This window comes from Mesocricetus auratus, unplaced genomic scaffold, assembly GCF_017639785.1.
Source record: "Mesocricetus auratus isolate SY011 unplaced genomic scaffold, BCM_Maur_2.0 Super-Scaffold_4256, whole genome shotgun sequence".
NCBI lineage: Eukaryota > Metazoa > Chordata > Mammalia > Rodentia > Cricetidae > Mesocricetus > Mesocricetus auratus.
Genome location: NW_024429182.1, coordinates 56,493,703 through 56,505,753, shown reverse-complemented (window position 1 = coordinate 56,505,753; position 12,051 = coordinate 56,493,703). Strand labels below are relative to the sequence as shown.

Here is a 12,051-nt window from a genome sequence, read left to right as displayed (position 1 = left end):
CACTTTAGGCTCTCTGCAAACTCAAAACCTAAGATGTTTACTCAAGCCTCTGAAAAGACAGTTATAAAGTCCCTGAGTGGTACCATGTCTTAACTCACAGGAGCGACCAAATGAGGCAAGCACATCAACGGCACACACCTTGTCAAACAGAGGCTGGTACAAGGCTGCATACTTCCTCTCCAGGTCGTGAACTTCCTCGTAGAACTTGGCTTCTATGTGCGCACACTTCACCTGGAGCTGCTTCAGAGCATTAATTCTCCTTTTGACAGCTTTGGGTAAACTACAAGGGAACGGGAAATAAAATACCTAGTGCCACACACACAACACCCTGACTTTAGAGATGCTAAAACCCCACATGCAAACAAGCCAAAAGAAAAGAACAGACTGCTTGTTAAGCCAGGTGGTACATGCCTTTCAGAAGCAGGTGGATCTCTGTGAGCCTAAGGTCAGCCTGGTCTACTTAAGACAGCCGGGCAGTGGTGGTGCACACCTTTGATCCAGCATTTGGGAGGCAGAGGCAGGCAGACATATGGAGTTCGAGGCCAGCCTGGTCTACAAAGAAAGTTCCAGGACATCCATGACTGTCTGTCTCAAAAAACCAAACAAAATAAAACCAAAAACAAAACAAAAAAAGCAGAAATGGGGGGTTCAGTTTGTAAAATTGCTCTTTTGTCCCAATCAAAGTGGTGATGAAAACAGACTAAAGGAAGCTGGGCACACTTGCAATATCTACCACATGGAAGGCCACAGCAGTAAGAGTCACAAAAGTAAAAGGCTAATCTGGGCTACACAGAGACCAAGGAGGAAGAGCACTAACCTAACATGCAGATAGTCAATCCTTGGTACAATTCCATTCAAGAGAGGGGGTGGGGAAAGAGAGAGGGGTGAGGAGCTAGGCATGGAGTTATGCACTTATAATCTTAACACTTGAGGAAGTCAATGTTTTTCAGGTATTTAAGGCTATTTTTGGCTACTAGTGGCTTCAATGTCAGCCTGGGCTACACAGCTACATGAGATTTTGTCTCTCAAAAAAGCAAAAAACAAAGACAAAGGTTGGAGAGATCACCTACTCACAGGTATGAGTACTTGCTGCTCTTACTGAAGACCTAAGTTCAATTCCTAACACTCATGTTGAGTGGCTTAAAACTACCTAGAACTCCAGCACTAGGGTGATTTGATGCCTCTGGCCTCCATGGGCATCTGCACTCAAATGTGTGTATGCACACATACACACAGTCATAATTTAAAAACAAAAACCAGCCAAAGTGGATGAAAGCACTTGCTGACAAGTCTAATGACCTGAGTTAAGTCCCTGAGAATCACAAGGTTGAAGGAGAAAATCAACTTCTTCAAACTGTCCTATGACCTCTACATGTGCACAATAGGATGAAATAATAAATAGCAAAAGCAAAATCCCCCAGACAAAGGTAAGCTGATGGGCACATGGGCCTTGATGTTGGCTGTCTGAAAATCATGAGCACATGTAGAGACCCACATATACTTTAATCATACCAGCTGAGAGTTTCTTTGCCTCTGTTCCAGAGTTCAGTATTTTGTTTATACGAACACTCCTAAATTAAAAGAAAAAACATGCCGGGCAGTGGTGGCACATGTCTTTAATCCCAGTACTCAGGAAGCAGAGACAGGCAGGTATCAAGTTCTAAGGCCAGCCTGGTCTAGATTAAGCTCCAGAACAGCCAGGGCTACACACAGAGAAACCATGTCTTGAAAAACCAGGAAAAAAAGAAAAAAAATTTTAACCTTTAAAACCCCAAAAATTGTGCCTCCGAGTGAAAGCTTGCTCACAGCAAATCTGAATGCTGTCCAAGCACCATTCAAGGCCAACACGTATGTAAAGCTATGCTCACAAACTGTCACCACCCTATGTTCCATTCCAGTGAGCAAATGCCATTCTATATGCATACTTACAAAAGTCAGAAAACCAGACACCATTCTCAACTCCCTTACTATACCCTATCACCTATTCTACTAAACAAAACTGCGTATTAAGTACCTGTGCATTAGAAGCTGGACTCAACCCAGTATAAGAAAAGCAGGACAAAGACAAACTATATCCACTATGTAAACCCAGAAAGACCTCTAAATGGACACAAGAAAACGTGCAGTGTCTCCTCCAGTTGTAACAGAGACTGAGGTGGCTGACATCTTCCAGAAGGCAGACAGAAGCCCCAAGAAGTGCTGCCGAGTGAGCATCTCCTTTCTACTGTACAACACAGCTACAACACAGGCCTCCTAATAAGGGTAAAGGTGTGGATTTACAGCAGCCAGCCAGCACTCTACTCTACCAGCACTATATCAGCTGAGTTCTCTACAAGCCACAAGGTGGCACTGTGCATCACCAAGCAGACAAGATGAGTGGGCTGATCCTGAGAAATGAAAACCACACTTGTTCCAACTCTGAGGCATGGAGATGTTTGTTCCATCGCTTGACATCTCATTGGCAATGTACTCACGTTTCTATGTAGCTAGAAGGAGTGTGAGAGACGTTGTCAAGACGTTCCTGCAAAGCTGCCAGCACTTGTGGGTTCTGCATCACCTGGTCTGTGAGCTTTTCTGTAAGTTGGAAATGAGACCAGAGTTATTTTGCAGCTAAGAACCCAAACACCAACATGGATCTTGGGCTTTTCATCCCATCTACTCAAAAGGCTGAGCAAGGAAATGCCAAGCCAAGACCTTATCTCAAAATAAAAAAAACAAAAAAAACAAAAAACTCTGTAGCTGGGGCTATAACTCAATAGTAGAATGCTTACCTAGCACATGAAGCCCTTGGGGCTCAATCCTTACCACCACAAATGTGCTTTAGAAGTACACATTGGGAGCCCGGCGTTGGTGACGCATGCCTTTAAATCCCAGCACTCGGGAGGCAGAGGCAGGCAGATCTCTGTGAGTTCGAGACCAGCCTGGACTACAGAGTGAGTGCCAGTATAGGCTCCAAAGCTACACAGAGAAACCCTGTGTCTAAAAACAAAAAACAAAAAAGAAACAAACAAACAAAAAAAGATCTGGCTTTCAGCAGCCACAGAGAAACCGTCTCAAAAAACCAAAAAAAAAAAAAAAAAAGGTACACATACCATAGGCCAATTTTTAGGTCAATAGTCACTCTAAGAAAAAAGGCTTGTGTTAGGCCTGGGTAAGGAGAAAAAAAAGCAACAACAAAAAAAAACCTTCAGAGCTTCAGACCACATTTGCTTCTTTAAAAAGGTTAAAGTAAATAAATAAAGCCCCAACAAATGCCTACTTAGCATTGCTTAGCTACTAATTTCTAGATATAGCAAAAAGTTCTTTAGAAACTTGTACATTAAAAGTATCTTCCTTAATCACCAAGTGTGTAGTTCCTGATAGTCAGAGGCTCCTGCCTGTAGCCAGCTAAACCCTAAACCCTACCTGAGATCACTACCTACCAACTTCAGGGGTCTACCTCTAGCTACACATTGCTCTCTAGTCCCATTGGTGTTTGGAAGTCAGGGACAGGAACAAGATCAGCTCCTGAAGTGAAACTGCACCCACCCACTTCTCAGCCAAAGAGATGGTTCTCCCCAGCTTGTCCTCTTTCTGGAAAGCCCTTTCCCCCAAAACCCACCTCCTGCAAAAAGTACTCTACCTTGCTTCTGACAGCCCACATGCCTTTGTTCTGGACCTGTAGCACTGACCTGTAGCACTGACCTGTTACTTAGAACCCATTCCCCAAATTAACCAGGAGACATCAACAGGAGAGTAACTGTTCTTCACTTGGTGATGGAGTTGACCAATTTCCCTTTCATATAGTCCAGGCCAGCTTGGAATTTGAGATCCTCCTGCTTGGACTCCCAAGCAAGGATCTTATCAGTCTCCATACCCAGCTCAGAAATGTGCATGAGAACAGGTGTACATGTTCCACAGTCTGCATGTGGAGGTCAGGGGATCACTATTGGGAGTTGGTTCTTGCATCCCAGTGGACTCTGGGGACAAACTCGGGGTGCTAGGTTTGCATGACAAGCAATGCTATAAGCTGAATCACCTTGCTAACCCATCGAATGCAGATTTCTTCATGGGGAAAGACAGTGCATGTGAATTTATGGACACAACAACAAGTTAGGTTTTCCTTCAAAATAAGCAGGGGAGGGAAGCAGAGAATGCCCAGGTCATGTACAGGCCAACACAGGAGCAGGGTTGTGTTGTTCTCTTTCATGGAGTCTGAATTTCTAATCACTAAATGAAGTGCTGAAATTTCTTAGACATATGCCCTTTATTGCTACTTAATTACTATAACAAGTGGTTCTGGAAGAGACTCCTAGACACATGAAAACCCTCAATCACTGCTTCATCCATTGCACTGACCTGTATTACTGGCATTTTTAGCAGTTTCCACAGAATCTGCAGGGCTTCCATCTGAAAGACTAAAACAAGTTTACAAAGTATTATAAACAGAGTTCTAAAGACAGCACCAACTGGCATTTTCAGTGTTTTTCCAATGTATTAGGGATCTGTGCAGCAAAGAACCTCAGGTAAGATGAAGATAATACTGGCTGGGTATGGTGGCACATGCCTTTAATCCCAGCACTTGGAAGAGGCAGGTATATTTCTGAGTTCAAGCCCAGCCTACTCTACATAGTGAGTTCCACGACAGGTAGAGCTACATCATCAGACCCTTGGGGACTGGGGCAGGGAACAACAAATAAACAAACAAAAACGACAAACCTGACATTCATGTGTTATATAAGGGAGACTTCCATCTGAAAAGATCATATCCATCCAGTTTCCTTTCCAACACACAGGCTGCTCTGTACTAATATGCAACCCTTGCCAAAGATTCTTAATTTCTCTTTTGTTTTGAAACAAGGTCTAATTCAGTAGCCCCCTTAATTGCTAAGATTAAAAAAAAAAAAACTACGTGCAATGTGTGGTGATATACACCTTTAATTCCAGCACGTGGGAACAGAGGCAAGTGGATCTCTGGGAGTTTTGCACAAGCCCAGTGTACTAAGAGTTCTAGGCCACCCAGGGCTACACACTGAGACCCTGTCTTAAAAACCAAACAAAACCCAAGGACAAAAATTATGTTTATGTACATATGTGGTTTATGTCCATTCGTGGGTACGTGCAATGTCAGTGGAGGCTGGCCAGAAGAGGACATCAGATCCCCAGAACTGTAGCTTGTAAACTGCCTAATGTGAGTCCTGGGAGCCAAACTATGCCTTTGCAAGAGCAGCACACAATCTTAATTCCTGAGCCATCTCTCCAGCCCTCTAATTTTTATTTTGACAGTCAACCCACTCAAATAACATGCTACCATATAGTCAGCAGCACACACAAGTGACCTTGTGCAGTAGACACAATGGTCACAGTGCTCTGTACGCCAACCAAGCAGCATCAATGAAAACAATGGGCTTCACAGACACAGGCCTCACAAACTATGAGAGAACCATGTATACCTTCCTGAAGACAAAGCTCTACAAACCCATCTAAGGCATCTCTGTGACATGAAAGCAGACAGAGCTATGAGGAAATGAAAGGTAAATACGAGCAAAATATAATGACACACATATGAAAATGCCATGATGAAATTATTTTATATGCAAACTAAAACAAATAAAAAACCAGGCACTGGCTGGGTGGTGGTGGCACACGCCTTTAATTCTAGCATTCGGGAGGAAGAGTCAGGTGGATCTAGGTTGTGTTCAAGGCTAGCCTGGTCTACAGAGTAAGTTCCAGGACAGCCATGGCTACACAGAGAAACCCTGTCTTGAAAAACAAAAACAAAAAAACAAAAAAAATAAATGCACTCAACCAACACTGACCTCCACCCACCCCCCCCCCAAATCCTTCCCCCATCCCTCAGGTACATCAGGTTAATGGACTTCAACAAGGGTGGGGAAGCACAGAAACTACACAAGGTCTTCAAATATCAGTGTCTGAGACAGTTGGTATCTGACATCAATTTGCCAGTAAAAGGGAGAAAAAAGCTATTACCATTTGAAGTTTAAATTATTTAACTTTAAATTCTAGTTTCTGAAATACAGTGGACACTTGTTCCCTACCTAAACCTAAGTCCAATAAACAAAGTCCATTTTAGCTTACCTGTTTTCTGCCATCTGAACGTCTTTGTCCCCTAAAAATGAGAAAGTTAACAGTTACATTCACAAAAAGTGTTGTATTGCTCTTCCAACACCATCTAATAATGATGGCAATCTACCAAATGTAGCAGTTGAAGAAAAGGAAATTCCCAGACATAACCTGCAGTTATCTGAGCACACACATGTCTAATGTCATAGACAGGTACCCTTAAGATCTAGGTTTCACTGCACATAGTGGTGTGTGTATACCTTTAATCTCAACAACTGGGAGGCAGGTGCAAGCAGGTCTCTGTAAATCTGAGACCAGCCTGATCTACATAGACAGTTCTTGGTCAGACAGGGCTACAATAGTAAGACCAAGTCAAAAAATAAAATTAAATAAATCTAGGTTTCATGTCCTGCATGGTTTCTGAGATAGGTCTAATTCAGTCGGGGCTACTGAATTAGACTTGCCATGAAGCTGATGACCCAATTTCTGACCCTCTGATTTCACCTCCCCAGTACCAGGATTAAAAGTGTGCACCATTGCCGGGCAGTGGTGGCACACACCTTTAATCCCAGCACTCGGGAGGCAGAGGCAGGCGGATCTCTGTGAGTTTGAGGCCGGGCTGGACCGACAGCCTCCAAAACAATACAGAGAAACTCTGTCTCGTAAAACAAACAAACAAACAAAAAAGTGTGCACCATTATGCTGGACTTACAATTCAAAAGCATTCACTGTTATTTAAACTGTTTCTCAAATACAGAGTAATGTTAATTCTATCTGCCCATATCTTTTATGTCATCTGTACTTAAAACACACATGACTACTGTGTAAGAATGCTTGATCTCAAGGTGGCCTCCTTACTTTAAAGGTATAATGAATTAAGGTACCATACAAAGCCCCTCACACTTGCCCAGTGCACACAAGCAAGACTTTCTGAAAGCTGTGCTGGTGCTAGGAAAACAGTTCCAGCAAGAGTGATTCACAATTGTTTCACAGTTAACTCAGTTTTATCTTCTATTAGGTTTTTATTGTTTCAAAATAAAACGTGTGTAAATGACCTATGCTTTTAACCCCAAGGTTTGGTAGGCATAGGCAAGTATTCAAGGACTGTCTCAAAACAAGCTCAAAATGCACAAAAACACTATCACATGACTATTGTCTTTTTTTCAAGACAGGGTCTTTGCTTTTCCGGGAACACTATGTAGACCAGGCTGACCTCAAACTCAAAGATCCATCTGCCTCTGCCTTGCAAGTGCTGGATGCTGGAATCACCATAGTCCTACAACTCAACTATTGTCTTTTTGTTTGTTTTTCAAGACAGGGTATCCCTGTGTAGCCCTAGCTATCCTGGAATTTGCTCTGTAGACCAGATTTCCGCCTGCCTCTGCCTCCTGAGTGCTGGGATTAAAGGCATGCACCACCACCGCCCAGCTATTGTCTTTTAAAATTTAAGTTATTTTATGGTAGGAAAAAAAAGTATGGCAATGACAGTACTGCAGATGACCAAGCCCACAGCACTACAGCAGCTTCTCACCCCCAGCTTGACCTCCATCACCTCCAAAGACCATTCCACAGACCGTAGCATCTTCTTTGGAGTCCAAACTTACTGACCACAGGATCTATATCCATCCTACAAAGCCCACCATTCTCAGTGTCAGCAAAAACTACCATCCAGATGGCCAAGACTGAGGCTTTTCTACCATACACTTTAGGTCTGTGGTTTCCACAAACACCTTAGTTAAATATGGTTTCACATCCCCAGATATTCTTAACTCAGATGGAAAGATTTTCATGTACGATTTCTCAAAGAATGAGCAGATCCCAATAAATATTGCTGAGCTAGTAACACACTGGTACTCTCTACACTTTGGCTATGTAACTGCAGTACTCCATTACCTACCTATGACCTTCACTAGACCACAACTTCAACCTACCACCCTTTCCCCCAGCTATACAGCTATTCCTCTGCACCTGGGTCTCACCACTTATAACCTAGAAGTTATACCCACCTGAAGCAATTAGGAAAGTCAACTGCTTCACCACAGTGGCACCACAAGCCTGCCCACCTCTATGACACATGCACACAGGCTGTCTTGCCCTGTCATTCTATCCTCTACACACTGAGACGAAAGCAAAGTGCTAGCACATGCTAGAGCTCACTTAGTCATGCTTCCGCACCATCCATTATTGCGTTTACCAAACACTGAAAGTCATAAAGAGCTATCAATTTACAGGTGTGAAAAACATTCATTTTATTTTAAAGGTTGGAATGACAGGTTTAATACTGGTTTTATGAAGTCATATTACTAAGCTTTGTCAGGAAAACTACTTTTAAAAGGCATCAAGAGCCAGACATAATGATCCATGCCTGTAACTCCAGGACTTGGAAGGTATGTTTATGTTGGCTATATGGTTAAGTTAAAGGGCATCCTGGGCTACTGAAGTATCTTAAACAAAACAAAACAAAACCAAAAACCTTGCAATCAAGTTAGATTAGAACAGAAACCAGAGGATCCTAAGTTAATAAAACACAGAGGTTTAGGTTCCCTTCCAGAGCTAACATGTTGCTTTTCAGCAAGACACAACAGCCCGATTATAGATTCATTTCCTTTTTCCTTCCAATCATCAAAAACCTTTCAAAGGAAAAAGTTTTTAAACTTTTACAGCAAACTTTAAACTGGCCACTTCTTAACAACTAAAAAACAACAACAAAAACAAAAAAAAACCTTTTTATGCATGTGTAGCATATGTGCACAATACCCAAAGAGGCCAGAAGAAGACACCAGATCCTCCTGGCAACTGGATTCCAGGTGGCTTTGAGCCACCACATAGGTCTTGAGAACCAAACCCATGTCCTCTGCAAGAGCGGCCAGTGCTCTTAACCAACTGCTGAGCCCCTAAATTGGCACTCCTGAAAATCAAAGAAAGGCATAACTGGAGCGTCAACACATTTCACAAAACTTATCTGTCTTCATAAAGTCAAAAGGTCCTCAAAGTCTTAACACAAGATAAGTAAATGAGTCAGGCAGTGGTAGTGCAGGCCTTTAATCCCAGCATTCAGGAGGCAGAGGAAAGTGGATCTCTCTGAGTTTGAGGCCAGCCTTATCTACAAAGCAAGTTCCAGGACAGCCAGGACTGTTGCACAAAAAAAGCAAAACAAAAAACAAAACAAAACAAAACAAAAAAAACGGTCTCAAATTAAAGAGGCATGAGAGTAAATATTACTATTAACCTAAACTAGTCTGAAGACAAGAGGTCCGTGGTTGTCCCCTGACCTCTGCATCTGGCACATATCCACGTTATGTGCATGCACATGAAGGAACCCTAAAGCACAGTAACTTGATCGCAGTCAGAAAGATGGCAGGATGATGTAGCAAAACTGAGGATGTGTGCTCAGGTCCTATAGGAGTACTGACTTGCAGCAATTTAGGACCATGTCAAAGGAGCAAAGGAATGACCTATTCAAAGAAAGAATCAGAAAAGTCCCCTAGAACATCCAATTTCCCCTGGCCAGTGAGTGAGGCCCCGACACTGGACATAGCTCATCACTCCTGGTATGCTAAGTGCGCATGGAAACACTTAAAGCCCCTGGGAACTGACTCAGATTCCCAGATGCACACAATGTGTTGAAAACTGGACTGGAGATGCAGCTCGGTAGTAAATCACTGCCCAGCAAGCAGAGTACCTGGGTCCATTCCCCAAAAAAGAAAATGCTACTAGTCAACATTCATTTATCCTTTTAATTTCTGAGTTGTTAAAAAACAAAAGGGAGCCAGGAAGATTGCTTTGATTTCAAGGCCAGCATGGGATACACAAAACCTTGTTTCAAAAACTGTTGTAATTTCCTGCCCCTAACTAAAAGGGATAGAGTGTATCTGATCCTAAACACACACCAGTAGTCTTTATATTTAACTAATGTAAACTATACTGAATGTCCATTATCTATTATATATAGCCTTCCTTTATCTTTTAGCCTTTATCACAAAATTAACTAAACCAGGTGTGATGGCTTATCTCTACAAACTCTGTACACGGGAGGACAAACTAGAGTCAGAATATTAAGGCCAGCCTCAACTGAGACAGGAGACCCTCTCTCAGAAAAATACAAAACAAACCACAGTAAGTCAGATGTAGTAGTATACACCTGTAGGACAGTGAGGGAGTGTGACTGAGGTCAGACTGTCTCAAAAAACCCAAGGCACATACCAGGCCTGGGTTTTGACACCATCAAGCTACATAGCAAATTCCAGGCCAGCTAGGGCCTTGTCTTTAAAACAATAACAAAACAGAAGGAGACCCCCCCAAGTGTCGACAGAGGCAGATGTTGAAATAATGTAGCTGCAGAGAAGGATCTAGTCATCAACTCTTGCTGCAGGTTTTGAAAGATAACATGGTCCTAGCAATACCCTGAGACTCTATACTTCTCATCTCGGAACTATGTCACAATAAATGTGCTATCTGAAGCAAAACTGAAAAAGTCATTATTTGACAATGTTTTATTTTGGGGAGGTGTGTATGTGATGTTGTGTACCCTTGTGTACACATATGTGGAGGTCAAAGGACATAAGGTGTCCTACACTACCACTTCCTCAAGACAAGAGTCTCAATGAACTTAAAAGACAGCCTTAAACTAGGCCATACCTGGCTTTCCACATTGGTGCTCAGGTCCAAATTGAGGTTCTTATGTTTGTGTATCAAGTGCTCTCACCCTCTGAAACATCTCCCCAGCCCTAATAATAAAATATTTTACAATTCTTCATTACATTTTTATTTATTGTGTATGTGGGGGTGGGTGTTTATGCCATACACAAGTAGATTAGAGGACAACTTTCATGAGTTGGTTCTCTCTTGTCACTATGGGGCCAGGGTCATCAGGGTTGGCACTGGCAGCAGGCATATTTGCTGGCTGAGCCATTTTGTTAGCCCATAATATTGTAAGCAATTGGATTTAAGTAACTGAAGGTGCTAGGTAGTGCCAGAAAAATCACTATTTTTGTTTGCTTTAGAAACTTCTCATGAGCACCAATGACGGAAGATGAGAAAATTCCAGGAGGGCAGAGCATGTTCACTTACTCAATGCAGAGTTCAGGACTCAGCAAAGGACTTGGCAAGAAACAGGTAACCAGCAATCTCTACTCAATTAATCCCTGCTGTCACCTGTAAGTACCATGGTACTAAACAGTTCTCTTTGAACACGTTGACTCATCCTAGGCAATTTTGGAAGACATAGGATGAAGACATTTCTTTATTCACACTTGCTTACAATCAATACCTATTATTCTGAAGTAACTAAGTGTGACTTAAATTATATACTAGTCTTTATACATAGATCTCAGAGCCAATCTCACCTCACTAGACTGAGTTTCCTGGACACAGAATGGAGGCACACTCAGTTACAACAGCTGACACAGCAGACAACACAGAAGAAATTTAAGACTGCACAGCAAGGAGTCAGGATCAAAATGTAAAATTTGCAAAGCTGTCTTCTGTAGTCTTCACACTACAAAAATACAATGTCCTGGGGCTGGAGAGATGGCTCAGCGGTTAAGAGCACTAGTTTCTCTTCCAGAGGTCCTGAGTTTAATTCCCAGCAACCATATGGTGGCTCACAACCATCTATAATGCAGTCTGATGCCCTCTTCTGGCATGCAGACAGAATTGTATGCATAATAGATAAATCTTTAACAAAGGCAGGGAAAACCCACTGTAAGTGAAAGCACATCAATGCCATCAACTGTCTTCAAAATGCCTAAGTGTCCAGCTGAGCTCCACTATTTACCATCAAAACAGGCCTCCCAGTCTGTGATCAATAATGTCTCTCAAGTGTGGTTCAGGAAGCCTCCACATGCTACCACTGATCAGTAGTCCCATGCAAAGATGGGGGTGGGAGGGTGGAGGGAGTGGTAAGAAGAGGAAGTTCCTGCATTTCCCAACAAACTGGCATCAGCTTCAATTCTAAATGCCTAAAATGTACTTCATCTTTCTTACCGT

General features: G+C 42.5%; 1 protein-coding gene across 3 annotated transcripts in view; it reads right to left on the bottom strand.

Annotated features, from left to right (window-relative positions):
* Nap1l4 (nucleosome assembly protein 1 like 4) overlaps positions 1 to 12,051 on the bottom strand; it is a 35,096-nt gene that overhangs the window by 20,985 nt on the left and 2,060 nt on the right. For all 3 annotated transcript variants that reach the window (XM_005064135.4, XM_005064133.4, XM_040750927.1), the window contains exons 2-5: positions 6,079 to 6,109; positions 4,339 to 4,397; positions 2,475 to 2,574; positions 139 to 280 (exon numbers count right to left, since the gene is read on the bottom strand). In XM_005064135.4, the coding sequence (XP_005064192.1) occupies positions 139 to 280; positions 2,475 to 2,574; positions 4,339 to 4,397; positions 6,079 to 6,092 (315 nt within the window). In that variant the 5' untranslated portion in view covers positions 6,093 to 6,109. The remainder of the gene's footprint in view (positions 1 to 138; positions 281 to 2,474; positions 2,575 to 4,338; positions 4,398 to 6,078; positions 6,110 to 12,051) is intronic.